This window comes from Denticeps clupeoides, chromosome 16, assembly GCF_900700375.1.
Source record: "Denticeps clupeoides chromosome 16, fDenClu1.1, whole genome shotgun sequence".
In the NCBI taxonomy this organism is placed as follows: Eukaryota; Metazoa; Chordata; class Actinopteri; order Clupeiformes; family Denticipitidae; genus Denticeps; species Denticeps clupeoides.
In genome coordinates, this window is record NC_041722.1 from 7,960,483 (window position 1) to 7,981,539 (window position 21,057).

General features: G+C 44.4%; 3 protein-coding genes across 6 annotated transcripts; 1 reads left to right on the plus strand and 2 right to left on the minus strand.

Moving 5' to 3' along the window:
* Positions 1–1,473: 1,473 nt before the first annotated feature.
* ctxn2 (cortexin 2) lies at positions 1,474–4,566 on the minus strand. Of its 3 annotated transcripts, none has more exons than XM_028956864.1 (2): positions 3,680–4,566; positions 1,474–2,997 (listed from the first exon to the last, which is right to left on the minus strand). In XM_028956864.1, the coding sequence occupies exon 2, from the start codon at positions 2,929–2,931 to the stop codon at positions 2,686–2,688; it is 246 nt and encodes an 81-aa protein (XP_028812697.1). In that variant the 5' UTR covers positions 2,932–2,997; positions 3,680–4,566; the 3' UTR covers positions 1,474–2,685. The 3 variants fall into 3 exon arrangements, with proteins under 3 accessions (XP_028812697.1, XP_028812698.1, XP_028812699.1); XM_028956865.1 differs by lacking the exon at positions 3,680–4,566 and adding an exon at positions 3,432–3,653; XM_028956866.1 differs by lacking the exon at positions 3,680–4,566 and adding an exon at positions 3,209–3,374.
* Positions 4,567–5,822: 1,256 nt separating this feature from the next.
* Positions 5,823–13,065, plus strand: myef2 (myelin expression factor 2). 2 transcript variants are annotated; one of them, XM_028957019.1, is made up of 17 exons: positions 5,823–6,019; positions 6,629–6,834; positions 7,489–7,541; positions 8,356–8,363; positions 8,444–8,537; positions 8,617–8,808; positions 8,949–9,102; positions 9,222–9,271; positions 9,429–9,489; positions 9,562–9,657; positions 9,840–9,881; positions 10,021–10,110; positions 10,179–10,274; positions 12,087–12,155; positions 12,267–12,445; positions 12,526–12,577; positions 12,659–13,065. In XM_028957019.1, exons 1-17 carry the CDS (start codon positions 5,910–5,912, stop codon positions 12,820–12,822), a joined length of 1,716 nt encoding a protein of 571 aa, XP_028812852.1. In that variant the 5' UTR covers positions 5,823–5,909; the 3' UTR covers positions 12,823–13,065. The 2 variants fall into 2 exon arrangements, with proteins under 2 accessions (XP_028812852.1, XP_028812853.1); XM_028957020.1 differs by lacking the exon at positions 12,087–12,155.
* A 419-nt stretch (positions 13,066–13,484) lies between these two features.
* Positions 13,485–16,919, minus strand: slc24a5 (solute carrier family 24 member 5). Its single transcript, XM_028956742.1, has 9 exons — positions 16,662–16,919; positions 16,370–16,549; positions 16,206–16,289; positions 15,952–16,055; positions 15,774–15,874; positions 15,441–15,706; positions 15,161–15,364; positions 14,687–14,788; positions 13,485–13,921 (listed from the first exon to the last, which is right to left on the minus strand). The coding sequence occupies exons 1-9, from the start codon at positions 16,819–16,821 to the stop codon at positions 13,599–13,601; spliced, it is 1,524 nt and encodes a 507-aa protein (XP_028812575.1). The 5' UTR covers positions 16,822–16,919; the 3' UTR covers positions 13,485–13,598.
* Positions 16,920–21,057: the final 4,138 nt, after the last annotated feature.

Sequence of the window (21,057 nt, forward strand, 5' to 3'; positions counted from 1 at the left end):
GAGGAACTACCTTTTTTTTTTGGCAGAAAAAAAATTGAGCAAAGGGTGTCAAAAATGTCCTTGCTCCATCAACGAGGGCACAGAGAAGATTAAAGATTAACTCTGCCATAAACACCTAGGCGAGATAAACACGTATAAAGCTTGAGCCAAGGAGTATTGATTATTAATAGTATTGACTGAAGTACAAAAGATAAGGTACACGATGTCCTGAAACTCCCCAAACATCTGTTGAACTTTATTGAGCTTTAATGATCACAGTTCTGGGATGATGACCAGGCACTTGTCCAAATAAATCATGGTTATTATTTCACAGATGGAAACAATGTGATGACTAGTATAATTTCCAGTTTATACTGGTATAAGCACCAGATACTATACATCACATTGGGAAAGGCCTATCGAGAATATCCACCATTATCAGACGTCATCAGGTGCCGAGTGCGGTACAGTATGTGTGAATACTTCACCAAAAGTGCAAATAACTGGTAAGTCATGTGAAACGTTAGGTGTTGCAGAAAGTTAATATGCAGCCACAAATATCGGGAACATGCTCAAGGCATTTCTCGAAGCCGCTTGACCTTTCTGCTCACCTGTTAAAGAGGCATTGGAGGAGTTCTGATTTGTTAACCAATAAATCACCACGTTTTTTTTATACAGCTGATGAATAAAAAAAAATTGTCCTCTAACTGACATTCGATTTTCTAATGGACGTATGTCTGTGCTTGTTTGTATATATATGTGTACATAAATTAAGAATGGAATTTAGATTGAGTGTTGCGCATATGTAATATTGTTGAGCTCAGTAATCGTTATCTGTAGTAATTCCTTTCTTATAACTCACAGTGCTTCAGCATCCATGCATCATCATTATAAACTTTCAGGATGGAGTGGCACAATACCCGCAGCACACTCGAGGACAGACATTTTAGATGGCCACTGCATGAAACCAGACAACGGGGGCAGCAGACAGCGTGCGCCCTGTGAGTGACAGGCCCCGGCTGAAGGCACTACAAAGCGTTTTGTTATCAGCCTGTCTGCCAGCCTGTCGCTGTCTGCAGAGCTGACCCAGTGGCTGCAGGCTCAGGTGATGGGAGTGTTGCGATGGAAAACCCGCATCGCTCTCCGCTCTGGCATTCATCGTCGCTGGAATGAAATTGGAATGAAATTAATTGTTGCGGTTGCATGCGTTGCATGAAATTGATCATTAATGATTAATCAGCCGCTGAATAATGAGTTCAAAACAAGCCTTTGTTGTCCTCTTCGCTCATTTCACCCTCATTCCTTCTCACATTATAACAAATTAAAATGCGACTCTGAAATTTCACCAAATAAATATCTAAATAAAACAGCTATATATATATATATATATATATATATATATATATATATATATATGTGTGTGTGTGTGTGTGTGTGTGTGTGTGTGTGTGTGCGCATATATAGTTTTTAAAAATAAATAAATTAAGAAATACATAAAGTCACTGATATTTTATTCTACAGGATGTTTACAAATCCATGGCTGAGCACTTAAATCTACAGACTCGACAGAAGAGAGAAGTGGTCAGTCACATGCCACACAGGGTACAAACAACACACACAGCACCCCATAACAGTTCCGTTACTAACCCTAACATCTGAACGATCTCTTAATTAATGAAGGCACATAAACCCATTGAAGGTCACAGTAAGGCAAATTCACAGCACTAGGGACATCTGTAATGAACTGCACTGCACACTTTGGACTGGATTTATTGAAGGGTTTGGCGTGAATCTTGTGGTCTTGTGTCAGACCTTTTTTTTTTTTTTTTGAAAAAAATAAATAGAAAATGTTGTGGGTGTGTGTGTGTGTGTGTGTGCACGCGCATGTGTGGGTGTGTGTTTGGGGGGGGGAGTGGGTTGCTGTAAATGAATGTCAGTCCATTATGATTGTCTGTCATATGTCTGTAACACCTTGGCAGTTTAATTTGCCGTTGAACAGTCATTTTCCAAATGTTAGGGGTTGGGAGAACGGGAATAAACAAAAACCAAAAGATATCTGCGTTGCATGTAATGCTTTTGCAACCCAGGATTTAAAAAAAAAAATTCTGTCAACTGCTACATCTAAATAAGACAACATTTTTTTTTTTTTTGCTTCGAAATGCTAGGACCATGACAGCGTTCCACATTACTGCACATCACATCACTGTCTGCTAGGCTGAGGAAAAACCCACTGTTACAAAAATGGACACTAAGAAAATGTGTTGTTCACCGTCCACGGCAGCTACCTGCAAACAGAACGTTCCGTGGTCAACATTAAAGGAACAGATTGCACTTGGAATGTTTACAACATGTAGACCCTGTCTGCAGTGGTGTGCCGAGCAGTACAGCCACGTGTGCAAATTGTGTAGCATCGCTAACTCGTTCATTCCTCCATTGTCTAGTCCAGAAATCACTTCTTTTGGTTTCCCTGAGACCTCCATTCCGTAACTGGTTTGTGTTGCAACGCTTGCAAACCCCACTTTTGGGTCCCAGAATGAAAATTAAACGGCACCATGGTGTTTCCAGACTGCAATGCTTGTCCACGCTCACCATCTCGAGCACATTTGTATCCAGGATGTTCCGGCGCAGCGTCTGCTTGTCTGGGCTTGGTTAAAGGGCGAGGGGCAGAATGAAAATGATGTCAGGGCGGCTGAGCAGGGCGTTGGCTCAGGTCAGGGCGTACTCAAAGGTCCCCTTTTCCAGACCCTCTATGCCGTCCCCCCAGTTCGAGGATGGCATGCTGCTGTACGGGTCCAGTAAGATTTTGAAGCATCGCACGATAAGGAGCCCCAAGAACACCAGCAGCATCCCCACAAACGCGAACGCCGTCTTTTGCTCCAGGCTCAGAGGATAACCCATGATTTCATTCCCGTTCATAGCGGCCAGAGAGTGGTTGAAGTGGAGGCTACTCATTGTAACAGTCAGGCTCCATCATCTTGTGATGGATAACATCAGGCTTGGCGGAGTCTGCATGTCACCCTAAAAGAGAATTCCGAAGAGAGACGCGTCTTGTAAATTGCAGTAATTTGCATAGCAAATTGTGGACATACAGTCTACAGCACGGGGATATTTGCCGTCTACACAATAATTACGTAATACAACTGTGATGCGTTAAATACAAAAAACAGGCGATTATTTGCAATTTCATGCACATGTCACTGTCTCTCATCCTGATTTTTTTTTATTTTACCTGTAATCATAATGCATGAGCTGAAAGATCACGGCATTCAAGAAAGATTCCAAGCCCCACATTAAAAATGTAGCGGCGGCGATGGGCATTTTCTGAATCAACACAACATTCCCTGTCCCTCAAGCAAGACACCGTCCCTCTCGTCTCACTACGGTAGCCAGGACTCAACGCTGGAAATAATCAAAGTATGTCAGAAAAGAACAAAAAAAAAAAAACGTTGTACCTGTTGCATGCGTACGCCTGTCTGCTACATGCATGCTGTCATCGAGACAGGCTGAAGGCGTGATGAGAAAAACGATGGCTGGAATGAGCTAGAAGGAATGGTTGTAGGGTGTCCGGGAAGCTCACAGGGGAATATTTCAGGGTATCCGTGTTGCTGAGCCGGCTTCGGCAGAGCAGCAGGTGGTGGCAACAGAGACGGACAGATGCAGCGTTTCCGGAAAGCAGAGAGGAAGATTGCATGCCACTCACCTTCATTTTGGCCACATTTCCATTAACCTGTTGCTCGTCATTCCATCGGGGAGCGCCGGTGCCGTGGGGGGGACAGACACTCGAGATACACAAGCTCTCTCATTAGTTGCAGGAGACCAGCCTCCAATTCAACTATATGGTCACTCTGTCTCTGTGCCTTTCGAGGGGGCTGCAGGAGGTAAAAAAGACGAAGGAGGGGAAGAAAGGAAGGTGTTGCGTGGTGTCTTCAGCACATCAGCCGCAGATGCCTTAATGTCAGAAATCCCAGCCTGCGCTTCTTCTGAGGGACGCTCGGTTTCTCACAGGCTGCCTCATCTTCATTATCATTCAGTCTCTCTATCTCTGCCTGCAAAAGCACGCAGGCAGAGCACACACGCACGCACACACACACACACACACACACACACACACACACGCACTCACACTCTCGGCATGGCAACCACTTGTTAGTCTCCACCAGCCAGGATTCATGAATGCTCGCACCACCCTTGGCTCCGTCACGGCAGCCCACTGCTACGGTGAAGCTATTTCCTCCCTTGTTTATTTCCAAAATGACTGCCCCTAAAAATGCGACAGGCACGTTATGTCATGGCCAGCCAGCGGACTGCTGCCGTCTTGCCTGTTACTGACCTGGCACACGTACTGGACTCTCAATATCCACCCAGCTCTGTATCTAAACTGTCACTGTTCGCTGCCTTAAAATGAAATTAGACTTTCCATTTAAGCACTCAGTACTACGTTTGGCCCCACAGAATTTTAAAGCAGCAGTACCTTCTTCTTAAAGAGACCCTTACACTTGTTGAGTCCCTGGTTAGCCAAACAGTCTTGCATGAAGGATAATAATAAAATATTCACCTTTTTTTTCAACTGTTTTGCACAGAAACATTCTGAAATCATTTTCCGCATGCTTTATATGTGAATGCATGGTACTGATGAAAGTGAAGTGATTGTCAATGTGATACACTGCAACACAGCACACAGTGACACAACAAAGTGTGTCCTCTGCTTTTAACCATCACACTTGGTGAGCAGTGGGCAGTCATGACAGGCAGAGCAGTGTGTGGGAATGGTACTTTGTGGGGTGCATGGGGTGGTAGTAGCCTAGCAGGTAACACACTCGCCTATGAACCAGAAGACCTGGGTTCAAATCCCACTTACTACCATTGTGTCCCTGAGCAAGACACTTAACCCTAAGTTGCTCCAGGGAGACTATCCCTGTAACTACTGATTGTAAGTTGCTCTGGATAAGGGCGTCTGATAAATGCTGTAAATGTAAATGTAAATGTACTTTGCTCAGTGGCACCTTGGCGGCTTGGGGTTCGAACCGGCAACCTTCTTATTACGGGGCTTATTCCTTAACTGCTAGGCAACCACTGCCCCTTGAACTGATACAAACTGATATTTATTCATGAATAGAGAAAAAGTTATCAAAAGGCAATTTCAGCAATGTCACATAATGGTGAATCAAGCAAAAACAAGATACCTGGCTTGAATCTTACCACCTCGATAACCAGTTGGATTAACTTTTCTTTTTTTTCTTCAGATTGATGGATGAAATCTTTTCGTTCTAAAGAACCTGATGTGTTGCTCGATAAATGAAATAACATTTCAGCTGGAACCTTTCCCAGCACACCATTACAGAAATGCTGTGGGTAATAGTTATTGACTCAGACAAATGCGGTTCAGTCAATTAGATCCATGCTGAGACATCATTATTATTATTTAATCACCAAAGTGCTGCCTTTTTGGTAAGTACTGGATCCCTTTAATGACAATTTTACAGTGCATGGTGGTTGGTTTGAGTAATTGTGTATTTACTCGATTATACAATGTATTGTAATTTGTTGCACAAGTGAAAAATAGTGATCCAGATTAGCAATGGCACTTCCAGGATCAATACTGCTCACTACTAAAGCACGTTATAGGTTCAATTATAAAATCTGTGACAGATGAAGAAAATAAGAAAACAAATAGAACGTGAGCATTGGACATGTAGATAGCTGCACGTGTATTTGTAACATCAGTAAAAGCTTCTCGTGGGGATGATAGTGTTCATGGATTCGGATCGTGAATAATACTCACAGCGGCGCGAACCCGCTCCCTGCACGCCCGCCTCCCGCCAAGTCTCGCTCCGTCTCGCGATAAGAGGGACGCGCGGCGAGCTGCGTCGCCGATTTTGAACTGCGCAGCGAGATCGGGCATTGTCGGCACTTGTCACGAAGTCTCGGTCATGGATGAAATCAAAGTGGAACCGGAGGAGACCCTGGAGGACGACGGGCCCGTTGTCGGCACAGAAACGGAAGACGAGCCCGTGGAGGAGAACACCAATGGCGTTAAAACGTAAAAGTGTCATTCTTGTTCGCTACGTGTTTGGGGTGTAGCCGTCGTAGCATGTTTGCTAATCTAGCTAAAATGGAGACGATTTTGGTCACAGCAAGCGTTCTTTGTCTAATGTGCAGTACTAATTGATCCTACAATTATTGTATAAGAGTTTCCTTTTTTTGCACAAATCTGCGATTGATAGTTGCTCTAGCTTTTATATTGAGATGTGTTAGCTATGCTAAGCACTAAATGCTAATACGAAATAGAGGAGCTGCCATCCCAAAGGCTTTCATTTACACACAAACGAGTCATAATAAAGCAGTTCCTTTGCTGTATCACCCTCACGTTCCCATTTTGCAGCTAACAGAAGCGTGTGTGCGCCTGTGACTGAAATCTCATTCATACCCGCTAGCCTGCTAAAGTCGGCCATTGTTGGCTCTGCGCACCCCCAGTCGCAGTGTCTGTCGCCAAGATGCTTTTATACATTTCAGTAGAAATAATATACAGTATGAAACGCATTTTCTAGTTATATATAAGGATTTTGCGAGTTAATTAACATGTTATGTGACAGATGTGTTTTGCATTTTTCATCTGTTTTTGTTTTCTTCCCTTTTCCATCTCCTACAGTGAAGCTGAAGAGGTGCAGGAAGAGAAGCAGGAGACTAAAGAAAAGACATCTGGAGGCAGGAAGTCCAACCGGTTTCATCCCTACTCTAAAGACAGGCACTCCAGCTCCGGAGACAAGAAGGGCGCGCACAGAAACCGGGTGTTCATTAGCAATATCCCTTACGATATGAAGTGGCAGGCGATTAAAGATCTAATGCGAGAGAAAGGTAAACCATCTAGAGGTTTAACAATCCACAAACCAGCTCTCTCTCTTTTAGGACCCCCCCCCCACAAATCCAGTGTTTTATGATGATGTAGCTGGAAAAAGAGATTGTATTTCTTGGTGGGATTTTTCCCTTATTCTTCCTGGCAGGACTTTTATTCAGTTGTGGTGTGAATTTACCCGACAAAGATGTTTTTGGTATAGATCTTAGTTTCTGACATTTGGCAGCTCCAAAAATGTAACCTCATGTGCTAGTATCATAGACCAATTAATTGTGTTGTATCTGTTGTAAGGTGACAACGATGACCAAATGAATAATAATTGTTGCCTGGAACTCATAGTCTCTGAAGGCTTGGAAGGGTAGACGTTCACCTTACACACAGTGTCATGACTTGTGGGGAACTTGAATGTTGCTCTGTTATTCTTTGTCAATGGCTGATGGGTGTTTCAGTAACTGATTGGTACAGCATGGTGGTCTTTGTTGGAATGTTGGTCTTGGTTGATTTTGTATTGATTTTATCATTATTATTAATTTTTTTTCTCCCTTATGGGGTTTTTCAACTTGTAGCGTCGTACCAAGGCCGACTGTGAAGAGACTACTGGTTTTCTGAAATGCATTGTTTTCTTTGGTATTTCCCCCTTTGTATGTCTCATGTAGTTGGTGAGGTTACATACGTGGAGCTCTTTAAGGATGCTGAAGGAAAGTCAAGGGTAAGTGATGTGGACGACTTGCTGCACGAGGTTTTAAGTACCCTCCGCAGTTTCATTTTTGTGTTCTCTCTGGCAAAGACATCTCAGGTGTTTTTATATCTGAATTGCTGCTAAACTTGGAAAGGAATTGTGGTTGGAGCCCGTCACTGTTGGCTGTTGACCTTTGGTTTGTTGGTGATTTTATTTATTTATTTTTCTGGAAAATCATCCTGAATTTATTACTGTAAATGCACAAGTTAATTGTGTAGCATTTTCAATTGGTAGCTTTAAAGTTTGGCAGTTTCAATTTGTTCAAAGGTTAAAACAGTGATGTGATTTTTGTTAGCAGGTGCTTTTTAATGATTTATACTCCAATTTCAAAATTGTGTTTAGCCTGATTCTATGTGAAGGGCACCACCCCCCCACCCAACACACACACACTCAGCTTGCTTCCTCTTGTAACTCAGCACCCTGTGCAGTCCTATCCTTCTGTGATCTTTCCCAATTTTTACAAATTAATAATTTGCTAATTTAAATGTTAATAATTTAATTCATTGTGCAAATTGCAAGTGTAATTGTCTTCATAAAAACATATGTTTTTCACTATTCACCTTCAGACTTTATCCATTTCATATCTTATTTTTGGTTTTCTTTATAATAGACAAGTTATTGTCTTATAATGAATTGGAGAGGCAAACCTGTCCAGTCAATATTACGGATCACCATAGCAATGTGTATTTCTTTTGTTTTTTTTGCTGTAATCGCTAACTGTTTGCCTTGCCTTCCCTTGAATGCGGTGCTGTTGAAAATTGGATCCTTCTCATTTGGCCTACAGGGTTGCGGGTAAGATATTGGAAATACTGAGCTGCAGACAATCTCACTCGTGTTTGGAAAAAATAATAATTTTTCCCCCTCTCATTCAGTGTTGTTGAATTTAAAGATGAGGAATTTGTGAAGAAAGCAATAGAAGTCATGAACAAGCATGATTTGAATGGCAGACCTCTGAATATCAAGGAGGTAAGGGTCGTGAAATGAATTAGTTTGCTGGAAAACTTTGCAGCGTTCAGTGGAATTAATGTCCTCATTGACTTCCCAGGACCCTGATGGCGAGCATGCTCGGAGAGTACTACAGCGCTCCGGAGGAATGTACTCTGGAGGACGAGGTCAGGATGTAGGTCCGGGAGTGATGAACCTTCCCCCTTCCATTGCTAATAACCCCAACATTCCACAAGAGATAATAAACTTCCTTCAGTCTGGAAGACTTGGCTCTACCGTCTTTGTTGCCAATGTGAGTTTTTTTTTTTTTTTTTTTTATTATCCCCCCCCCCTATTCTTCTTCTCTCTTCCCCCCACCTAATTTAACTATCCAGTGACTGATAGGATTTGTGTGAATGTGCTTTTAATGGATATTTTGCATTCTGCACACAGCTTGATTTCAAAGTGGGCTGGAAAAAACTAAAAGAGGTTTTTGGTATGGCTGGAACTGTGAAAAGGGCTGATGTCAAGGAGGACAAAGATGGAAAGAGTCGAGGAATGGGGACCGTTACCTTTGAGCAACCTCTGGAAGCTGTCCAGGCTATTTGTATCCTTCAGATACACTCACAGAACCTATTTCTCTCTCTGTCATGATGATGGATTGAATACAGATGCGTGCTTGATCCCACTCTATATTAGTGCAGTTTCCTCAACCGTGGTGTTAAGCTATGTTCAATGGTCAGATGCTGTTCGATAGGCCCATGCATGTCAAAATGGTAAGGATGTTTTGGACTTTCCTACTGATTTATAATTAATATTAAGTGAACTAAAGTTTGTCATTTCAATGTATACACTGCTTCTAAATGTTTTAAAGGAGTTTTCTCAAGTATTCTAGAAATGTCTCATCACAAGTAACAAATACATTTTTTGCAGGATGATAAATCTCTTCCACCTGATGACTTCCGTCCTGCTGAAAAATCTCCACAGTTACCAAGTGAGATTCAATCACATTTGAAATCGTAACATTTGTAAACGGAATGACTTAATAATGTGAATGTCTTCACAGGGGGTCTTGGAGGCATTGGAATGGGTCTTGGTCCTGGTGGACAACCAATTAATGCCAATCGGCTGAGTGGGGGAATGAGCTCCATGGCTCCTGGAGGTTTGCAATATTAATGTTTTATCAGTGATCAAAAGAGCATTTATTCCCATATAAATGAACAAATTATTGTTTGTTTTATTTATTGGTGTGTGTTTATTCATTATTTATTGCTTAATTATTAATGTAAATATTATTGATATTTGCTGTAATTGTTGAGATGGAGTTTTAATTTGCTTTTGTAGCTTTGGATGGGCCTGGATATGGTGGCATGAACCGAATGGGAGGTACGATTGTATTAATTATTTCCCTCATCTCAATCTTGTCCCTAATAATTTCTTTAAATGTGTTTGCATTGTAAATGAAAGGATTGTGTGTTTGATCAGCCATCCTGTATTGCATCTCATCTTTATCTGCTCCCATTAGGAATGAGTGGTGGTTTCTGTAGCATGGATAGCATGAGCAGCATGGGTGGCTTTGGAGGTCGAGACATGGGCCCCATGGGGAGAATGGGAGGTATGCTAGTGGTCAACATTTTGAGTTTGTGTGTTGCGTGCACATGTTGTAATTTTTTCTTTTGGCAGACCTGTACCGGTCTGGAATGGGGGGCATGGAGCGTGATTTTGGAAGAAATGACATGTCCATGAGCCGTCCTTTTGGTGACTGTTTTGGAGGGTTAGGTGAGTTTTATATAATACACACAGTACCTCTCAAAAGTTTGGATGCGTCTTCTCATTCAAAATACATCTAAACTATGAAGAAACACAGATTTATGTACTTAACCAAAAAGGGTGTTGTACAAATCAGAATATGCTATATATTTTAGATTCTTTAAAGTAGCCACCTTTTCCTTTTAAGACTGCTTGGCACACTCTTGGAATTTTCTCATTCATCCTCATGAGGTCGTCACCTGGAATGCTTTCCCAGCAGCCTTGAAGGAGTTGGGGTTAACACTAACCCAACTCATTCCAAACAGTCTCAGTTGGGTTTAAGTCAGGTGACTGTGGAGGCCTGCTTCTCTGATGCAACATTCAATCACTCTTACCTGGTCGAATAGGCCTGGCATAGCCTGTTGGGAAAAACTAGAAGGGCTGGCATGTCGCTGCAGAATGCTGTGGTTTCTATGATGCTTAAGTGTACCTTAAGTATACTACCAGACTTCCTCCTCCATGCTTCATGGTTGGAACCACACGTGTGGAAATAGTTTGTTCCCCTTACAAAGACACAGCAGGTGAAAACCGATATCTCATATTTGGACTGGTCAGACTCGTCCATTCCTTGTGTTTCTTGGCCCATGCAACACTCCCCAGAAGTGGTTTCTTTGCAGCAATTTGACCATGAAGGCCCGACTCACACAACCTCATCTGTACAGTTGAAGTTGAGATGTGTCTGCTTCATTTGTATGGGCTGTTTTTGAGGCTGACAAGTCTGATGTCCTTTGTGTCCACAGTAGAGGTAATTCCTGCTCTTCCTTTCCAGTTTAATCAAAGCGATGGAGGGGCTGGTAGTAGCCTAGTGGGTAACACACGCTCCTATTAACCAGAAGACCCAGGTCCAAACCCCACTTACTACCATTGAGCAAGACACTTAACCTTAAATTGCTCCAGGGGGACTGTCCCTGTAACTACTGATTTGTAAGTCGCTCTGACTAAGGGCGTCTGATAAATACTGTAAATGTAAAATTTAAATGTCTTTGCAACTGCTTCTGAGGACATTTTTCAAAGTTCTTGAAAGTTTTATTTAGTGAACTTAAAATCTGGAAGTAATAATGGGCTGTCATTTCTTTTTACTTTGTACCAACCCTACCTCTGCACAACACAACTGATTGTCTTGAACACGTTAAGAAGGAAAGGAATTCATTCTGGACTACACATATCTGTTAACTGAGAACTAGTTGACTCGCTCATGAAGCTGATTTAGAGAATGCCAAGAGCGTGCGAAGGTGAATAATATAAAATGTAAAACATTCCAGTTCAACAGTTGTTGTCTACATGTATTTCTTCGTAGTTTGGAGGTCATCAGTATTTATTTACAATGTAAAAAATGAGCATGAGAAGGTGTGTCCAAACCTCTGACTGATGCTGCGTGTGTTTACTGAGCACTTGATTCCATGGTGATCTGTGTAGGGCTTTCAAAGGTTTTGTCTCCAAAAGCTTGTTCAAATTCTGATTGCCTTTAGATGAAACATTCAGTGTAGCCTAAAGGAGAAGTTCAGACTGCCACAAATACTCATCACAGGCTTGATCCATTTCCACTCAGGAATTGCTGGGAATGCAGCTGGTTTGTGTTCCCCATCTGGGGAATATTTTGGGGAGGCGGGAAATCAGTTGGCTACATTTCCAGCTCTTCCACCATCAAAATTCACTTGCATGAAATCCACAGGCAATGAATGTAAATGCACGTCTTTCCTACCCCACCTCTCCTCCACGCGTGAGCTTGTGCGAGTGGATTTGCAGTGCCGTTGTGTCATTGTCTCCCATTCTTTCCATCAGGAGGAGGGATGGGAGGCTTTGGAGGAGGCATGGGGAATTCAGGCATGGGTCCAATGGGGTCTGGATTAGGTACATTATCCTCACATGACTAACCTTTCAGAACCCATTTGCCCTCCATCTGTTGTGGGTTTGGCTACTTTTTGTCTGAGCTAATAATGGTCGTCCCTGATTGCTTTTTAGGGGGTGGCATGGGGAATATTGGCATGGACCGCATGAGCTCCAGCTTTGACCGGATGGGTGGAGGCATGGAAATGAACCGTGGCTTTGGGGGCTATGGAGGTGGTTCTGGTCACATGGGTGGTGGAATGTCGGACCGAGGGTCCGGATCAAAGGCAGGATGCCAGATATTTGTGCGGAATGTAAGTACTCTGCAAGTGTCCTGTCTGCATTATTGTCATTCAAGACTTGCCATTATTATTAATCATGTTCTCATTTTCAGCTCTCGTATGACCTTACATGGCAGAAGCTGAAGGAGAAATTCGGTCACTGTGGTGAGCACTTCAGTTGTACGATGGATTGCAAGGTTAGTCGTAGAGAGAATTAGGCTTTGATCATTTTCTTTTGTCTTTCAGGTCAAGTGATGTTTGCTGAAATAAAGATGGAGAATGGCAAGTCAAAAGGATGCGGCACGGTCCGTTTTGACTGCCCAGAAAGTGCAGAAAAGGCGTGCAGGCTTATGAATGGCACCAAAATCAATGGAAGAGAAGTTGACGTTCGTATTGACAGAATTGCCTAGACTGTAGTTACTAAAGCCCATCGCCTTCTGCATTGTTTTTTTTGTTATTTTTAAAAAAAATACTTTTCCATAAATCTTTGCTGTTGTACAACAGGCTCACTGAAATCACCAGCCTCAGTAACTGGATGTGTATAAGGATTATGTACCATAAATTTTATTTTTCCTTTTTTTTGGTAAGCCCTTTTTAGATTTGTGTTTTCACCAGTTTATTTGAATGCTGAAATAAACTTTTTAATTTTTAAAGTGTGTGAATTCATGTTTGCTTTGGAATTCATGTTGCTTCACCAATGGCGGTGAAGTCTTCTCTATTGGTTGAAACTGGTAACTCGCCAGCAAGTAAACGGTGTGGTAGCTGCTGTCTTAACTGGGTTGATGGCAGCGGAAATGTCGCTGAAACAGGTCACACTTGCAGCGTCTTGTCATTGGGCTGCTTTCAAATGACCAGCAATAATCTAAATAAGTTGTTCTGTCCTCGTGAGTAAATGCTGCTATTTGCGGTGCTTTGCATACTTGTCGGCTATGCTTACTTTGTACTATGTGATAGTGGCCACTGGCTGTGGCAATTAAACGGGATTCGTTCCCATCATTCAGAAGCTGCTACTCACCTCAGTGTGGTAGGGGATTTGGGGGGAAAAGTCTTATTTTGGGAACAGACGAAGGAGCAGCTTTGCTTTTACATTTTTTATTTGATTTCCATTCTATGATCAAGGGTTTTTTTTGGTTTTTTTACACCTAACTGAGATGGTCCACTTCAACCAAGAATGTTTGGCAAGAGGTCAGTCGCTGCATAATTGAATAGGATTGTTCCCAATGATCCCCAATTCATAGAGGATGGACAGTGTTGCGAACAAGATGTAAAAGACCAGGCAGACGACTCCAAGCTTCCAGTCCAGTCTCCATCGGTTGGCGTGCACAGCCACGAACAGCAGGACGATGGAGAGCAGCAGCGCTGAGGCGGTAAACACCAGACCCGTGCTGTTCACCTCCACCGGTGACGTGGTGTCCACAAATGCCGTTTTGATGAACCAAGGCAGACCCAGGCACAGCATATCGAACACGTTGGATCCCACGATGTTCGACATCGCCATGTCTGCTTTACCTAAACCGGTAACACACGCAACACACAAACTCAAAATGTTGACCACCTCCCATTCTCCCCATGGGGCCCATGTCTCAAATGAGATGAATGAGATTTGATAACTTCAGCACCTCACTGGTATTGCACCGGGGCCGTGGGAAAACTTTGTCTCATCGCACTTTGTACGTGTATAAATCTGCTGATGACAATAAAGTAACCTCCATGGCCCCAAGTGGTCAGCTGGTACCCCCATAGAACCCCAACGGACGTCAGCAACATGTACAGCCATTCGTATGGATGCACCTTAATAAAATGGGAATGGTTGGTGATATTAACGTCCTGTTTGTGGCACAGTAGTATATGTGAGGGGGCAAACTTTTCAAGGTGACCATAGTGGCCATTTTGAAGTTGTCCATTGGATCCAACTTTTGTTTTTTCAATGGGAAGAGGGTCATGTGACACGTCAAATTTGTTGGTAATTTCACAAGAAAAACAATGTTACTTTATTCTTTCATGAGTTATTTACAAGTTTCTGACCAACCATGTCACCAACCATTCCCCTTTTATTAAGGTGTCTCCATATAAATGGCCCACCCTGTACACTCATCTCACTGGCTGTATCTCACACGTCGCTAGAACTGAGGCATGAACAGCCCGGGGGAATCCGGTGCTGACCGGAGGAGGAAGGGTTGTTCCGTACTGTTCTACTGAGTACTGTCCGCTTCCTTACCCGCTAGGCCACTACTTTGTATTGATTGATTGATTGCTTGCTTGGTTGACTCTTACCTTCTCTGGCCACTATGACGCTGGCTATTGTGTCCGGAATGCTTGTCCCAGCAGCCAGCAGAGTGAGGCCCATTACTGTGTCCGGAATAGACAGAGTTTGTCCTGGGAAGAGAAAAGAAAAGTCTTCCCTCGTAACGTGACCCCCTGTAGACATGCCCTGAATGTAAGCGGGATGCTTCAGTGCACCTGGGCGGGAACGGCAGCGTCTCGCATAATGCCGACATTCTCCCTCCGTTCCCATGTGAGGCTTTTATGGTGACTAGCGGGATAATAATCCTATTATGCTCCACTACATCCACTGGCATCACATGGTTTCTCATGGCAACCCAAAGGGCAAAGTAGACCTTAATCCCGAGCCAGTGGGGAGTTGTGTCCGCCTTGGGATGGGGATGATGCTAATCCCCGCAGGACATGGAATTCCAGGAATGTGCGAGCCAAACATGTGACTGTGTTCGGCCTGGGAACGCGCCTTACCTACTACGGTGACCATCCAGACCAGTATGTACGTGAAGGCCGAGATCCACACGGCGGACATGAAGAAGGTCACCATGTACCACTTCCTCCAGAAGCGCCTCTTGCAGTCGGGCACGGTCAGGAAGAGCAGCAGGATCAGCGGGAGCGACAGCACCCACAGGATCCTCCTGCAGTCGTTCTCCGGCACGGAAAACACGTTTTGCTCTGGAGAGAGAGAGAGAGAGAGAGCTTTTAAATTGGGAAAGGAGGGGTCGGCGAGTGCGCCGGCGTGACCTCGTACCGTCCCTGGCGTCGCTTAACCCGTGGAGGCTGAGGGACAGCTGGGAGAAGCGGGACTCGTCCTGGAACACGCCGCTGTCGGTCCGGGAGCGGGCCGCGGCGCCGTCCCACGCCAGCAGCGGCTGCTCGGAGCGCTCCTCGTCGCCCTTGGCCAGGCAGGCGCAGCACGGGCTGACCCGGCGCATCACGTACTCGCTGAGGCGGACGTCGAAGCACAGCGCCACGACGTACAGGCCGTACACGGCGAGCAGGCAGGCCGCGTCGTACCTGCGCAAAGCCGTTTACTCATCACAGCCAACACGAACATGAACATGCATGAGGGCGCGGCGCTCACCAGTAGACCTTGTTGTCCGAGATGATGGCGATCACGGCGGCCACGCTCACCGCGTACGCCACGCAGTCCCTGAACAGGGGCCAGCAGGTCAGCCTGCCCGCCTGCGGGGAGAGAACACGGGTCGGTGGCGGCAAGAAACGGCCGAGCGAGCGCCGGGTTCGAGGGCAAACGCACGCACCACTGGGGCCAACAGGCCGCACGCCGCGCAGATCCCCAGCAGGTTGTACACCGCCGATCCCACGATGGTGCTCACGCCGATGTCTCCTCGGGTCACGAAGACGCCTGGGGGGAAGGAATTAGAGCACCCCCTCTTCACCAGACGCCCGTATCCATAGTTACAGGGACAGTCCCCCCCTCCTGGAGACACTCAGGGTCTCGCTCAGGGACACCATGGTTACTACCACCCTTGGTCCACTGCATAGCTGTAGTTACCTAGAAAGGCGGTGACGAGTTCTGGGGCCGAGCTTCCGGCTGCCATGAAGGTCGCGCCGGCGACGTCCTGCGACAGGCCCAGGCCTGCGGACGGAGGGGGACACGGCGTCGCCGCTTACAAACGTGTCGCCTGCGTGGGGGGTGCGGGTGGTGGCGGTACGTACGCTCGCTGATGACCTCGAGCGACGGGAGGAAGTACTCGTCGCACACGGTGGACACGGCCAGCAGCATGTACAGCACGACCATGAGGTAGATGACGATGCCGCCGTCCCTGCGCTCCTGCTCCGTGAAAAATCCCTCCGGGAACTCCGACGAGGCTCCCGAGACGCACTCGGTCTCGTTTTCTGCGATCAAAATAATAATAATAATAATAATAATAGTAGGACTAAAAAACTCCCATAAACAGTTATAGTTGTTAATTATAGTTATTGTTACCAGTGTAGGAACTGCACGTACCAGCATCCCGACGCACTCTGGACGGCTCCTGGGGCTCGAAAGCTTTAGAAACGTGGAAAACGAAGTTCACGCAGCAAAAGACGAGCAGCCCCACGGCAAAAGCGCAGAGTAAAAGCTCCCGCCGCTTCTTCCTGCGCGGGGCTCCGGCTTTATTCATCATCCGTACTGCGCGCCGCGCATGGAGTCATGGGGCTGTGGAGGAGGCTGGCCTGCTGCTGGCAGCACCGGGAGGAACCGGCAGAACTTCCCTCACATCATTTATACCGCGGACTGGAGATCACGGGACGCCTGCGTGCCTTTTTTTTTTTTTTGGATGCAGCACGAACAGGCCCCGTGCCCTCACGGGTACCGCATCATACCCGGCGGGCGTAAAGAAGACCCCCCATCAGCAGCAAGTGCTGATGTTGATTAAGGCCATTTAAAGACAATTGTCCTTTTTTATTTTATTTTTTGGTGAAGTGAACAGAATTCGAATTTTTGGCCTCGGGGTTGCCGACCATAAACATGCGATACGTGATCGGCGAAAATCAGCTTTGCGTATGCATAATGCAAATGAAACGACGTTATAATGTGATGAATGGTTAGGTCTTGTTTTAGATTTATTCATATTAAGAATACTGCGCCCGGTTTGCAGGTGCGCGCTTCTGCGCACAGCGACCTCTTGTGTCGGAATCAGGAAGCGCAGGTTTACATTTACATTTGCGGCATTTATCAGACGCCCTTATCCAGAGTTACAACTTACAACCAGTAGTTACAGGGACAGTCCCCCCCTGGAGACACTCAGGGTTAAGTGTCTTGCTCAGGGACACAATGGCAGTAAGTGGGATTTGAACCTGGGTCTTCTAGTGGGTAATGATTAAATGATTGAGGTTTTGGGGTTTGGAAGATAAGATTTAAGGCTCATTTTTCATATGTACTCTACTAGCTGGATGCACCTACTCTGTGGTGGTTGTGGAGACTAAAGGCAAGAAACATGTTTAGTAGCAGGAGAGAATGAAGTACGTTTAAGGAATCTGCTTTCTCCGTGCTTTGGAGGGCCTCAAATGTAAAACTTTACATTTGCAGCATTTATCAGACGCCCTTATTCAGAGCAACTTACAATCAGTAGTTACAGGGACAGTCCCCCCCTGGAGCAACTCAGGGTTAAGTGTCTTGCTCAGGGACACAATGGTAGTAAGTGGGGTTTGAACCTGGGTCTTCTGGTTCATAGGCGAGTGTGTTACCCACTAGGCTACTACCAGCCTAAAAACGTTTTGCCTTGTGTGCTACTTTATTGGATTATTACATAACCTCAAGTGTGTTAGTTCGTAGTCCTTGTGTCTTCAGTTTTGTTCTATAATGTAAACAACCTACAACTGTGTATGTATTTATGAGTATTTATGAGTAAATATATATATGTGTGTGTTTGTGTGTGTGTATTGTATTATATTTCAGCTTTTTAGTGAATGTAAGTGGTATTGCCAGTGGCTCCCAACTGATTCAACAGGTGGCAGTATATGTCCATGTGTGACGGCAAGTGTCCTCGCTTCTCTCCGCTTGGTGCTTGGGACTCATGCTTCATTGATAAAATCTGCTGCTGCATTAGTGTCACCATAATACAGTCATGAAGTAAAAGACAGAATAGTGTGAAATTGTCTTTACAAAGCCTGCCATCGCTACTTTTTGCTATTTTTCAGCACTTGGCCATGCATCTGATTCTTTTTTTTTCGGTGTGGAAAACCATACATTGCTGTCCTGCATCTTATTGAATCCACATGTCCATATTTCTTTTTTTTTTTTTTTCTCCACCCTTGTATCAAAATGCAGAGGAGCTGCACACAAGGCCCTGGAGGGGAGAGACAGGAACACGCTAGCTTAAATTTCATCTTCGCATAGCTCGCCAGACCCCCCCACCCCCCAACAAGGCTTACTACGTTGCAGAAATGTTCTCTTTTACCAGATATCCCAGCTGACTGGTATTTCTTGAACAACTGGTGGAGCTCAAACTTTAGTTCTTCCACATCCAGTTTACATTTAACATCAAATGACTTTTTGTGACAACATATAACTAAAATACAAACATGAGACAATTGGTTGCTCTTTGTATGCATAATTTTTTTTACTAAATTAGATTAAGTTTACCTTTATTGGCATTGTACAGGTACCACAGTTTTGCTATTTGTAGAGTAAAACTCAGAGGTAATATGTACAATATTATAAATCATAATCATATAATCATATACATGATTAATATTTATATATAGACTTTATGTATATATATATATAGAGAGAGAGACATATATACACACACACATATATATATTATATATACACACACACACACACACACACACACACACACACATATTTTATATATATATATATATATCCATCCAACACACACACACACGTATGTATACACTTTATATTTAGTGGTACATAGATGACTATATGTATGAACAGTTAAGGGACACCATGGGACACACCTGTGTAGGTGTGGCACTGACAAGACTGTAATAATTATAGTATATATATTTAGCAGTTTAGTGCTCAAACAAATGCTTAAATCAGAACCTCAGCACAACAAGATGGATCTAAAGGTCGGATTCAATTAAAAAACATGTTGAACATTGAGCCTCATTAGTTTTTGATGGTTGTTAGGCAGGAGACCCAGGACCCAGGAATAACACGCCGTCAGTCCAGACACAACTTCTGGAAGTGAGAGAGCCAGTAATTACCTCTTGGTAGGGGGTAACACTCTTCACATCCCTCCCACTTGGCGTTTCTATTCAGAGGTTGTAGTGGCTCTTTGGAGGTGTCAGAGGCAAAATTCTGTCACCGAGGTCCCAAAGGCCACTAGATATTAAAGTCTGCCAATTAATTAGCTGGGAAATGTCGGAGAGGAATATTTTACCTCTCCTCAGACTCCCAGTGAAGAGACCTCTCGACATTTTTGGACATCCAGGGTTGTCTTCATTGTGAAGATGCTATGCGGTGGTAATATCTGCAGACTGTAAGCCTGCAATGGGCTGAAAAGCAACATGCTCCATTCTGAAAGCGAACACTGAATGGCTGAAGCTACATGGGCCAATTAGTTTCCTTCTATTCATCCGAATGGACATTTCAGGCCTGTGCCTGCCAAGCTTTCATACTGTATTGCATTCTGGTTATGCGTGGAGGGCCACGAGCCTGAAGAGTGGACTGGAAGGGGGAAAGAGTGCCCCACCGTGGGAAGGCTTCATTAACAGAATGTTGTCATCGCTGGCTGGAACACGTTGTTTATTTACAAATGAAGTAAAGTTCATGGTGTCCAACATGCTGGGCAAATCTTCTCATGCTTCTTAGGCCATAGAGAAGCATGAGATGCAGTGATGGTCCCAATACGGCCTTACAGAACAACCCTGATCTTTAGACTTTTATTATAACATTTACATTTAAGGCATTTGATCAGTTCTTGTTCACTATAATCTTTCAGTATGCAGAACAGGATATTTGGCTTTAGCTGCTTGGCAGGAACACGCCATCTCGGTGTTAACAGGTTGATCAGTTGGAACTAAATGAGTTCAGCAGTCTGTAGTTATATTTGTTAACATAATTAACATCATGCTACTTATAAAGCTTGGATTTTGGGTAAATTGAAGCTCATATGTTACCACAAGTGCAATAAAGACATAAACAAATGGCAATGCCCTGTCAAAAATGTCCAAAAAGTGTTTTTAAATACGAAGAAATTAAATTAGGATAAGGAACCAGGTCCTGCAGCTGTCACACGATGTCACTCCAGCCGAGCACAAGTTGTGGTGGTGCCATCTCCTGGGGACCAGCCTTAATGGCAGGTACTTAACCGTGGCTCTCATCTACAGTATATTCAAAGGCTTTTTCAGCGTCTTTCAGACTAATCGAACACAGCACGACTGTACGTGTACCGGCCCTGACGTACCAGCAAAGGATTTGGAGCTCTTATTTAAAAAGGAGCAGTATAGCGAAATGTTTGTCACCAGCTGGAGTTGATCTTGTGAGCGCTGATCCTCTTAAGAAGCAGTATTAGCGCACAGGCTGCCTTGTTGTCGTGTCCTTTCAGAGGTCAGGATCGAAAGATCAGCACAGGCCCTCCAGACTGTAGCAACATTATGTTGCATTAGCATCTTGTCATGTTGCATTAACTTTCATTAGTGCCTCGATGCGACAACAATCCTGCCTTTGTTTTGTGCACTTTGTAAGTCATTTCCTTGAGAAATGGTTCTCTGGTCGTTGAAAAGTGATATAAACGGGTGTGAGGCGGCCATTTGTGGAGCATGTACGTGTGAGGGAGAGTCATGTTTCAGAGAGCTGTGACAGGACATATACAAAAAAAAAATAAAAATGTCGCCACATGCGCAAAATGTGATGGTGCCGGTAAACAAATGCAGCAGCCGAC

Coding starts and splice junctions, on each gene's coding strand:
- ctxn2 (XM_028956864.1), bottom strand. CDS start 2,931: ATGAGTAGCCTCCACTTCAACCACTCTCTGGCCGCTATGAACGGGAAT.
- myef2 (XM_028957019.1), top strand. CDS start 5,910: ATGGATGAAATCAAAGTGGAACCGGAGGAGACCCTGGAGGACGACGGG. Junction 9,272..9,428: donor GGCCCATGCATGTCAAAATG/GTAAGGATGTTT, acceptor CATTTTTTGCAG/GATGATAAATCTCTTCCACC. Junction 10,275..12,086: donor TGACTGTTTTGGAGGGTTAG/GTGAGTTTTATA, acceptor TCTTTCCATCAG/GAGGAGGGATGGGAGGCTTT.
- slc24a5 (XM_028956742.1), bottom strand. CDS start 16,821: ATGATGAATAAAGCCGGAGCCCCGCGCAGGAAGAAGCGGCGGGAGCTT. Junction 16,550..16,661: donor CAGAGTGCGTCGGGATGCTG/GTACGTGCAGTT, acceptor TTTTGATCGCAG/AAAACGAGACCGAGTGCGTC. Junction 16,290..16,369: donor GCTCGAGGTCATCAGCGAGC/GTACGTACCGCC, acceptor CTCCGTCCGCAG/GCCTGGGCCTGTCGCAGGAC.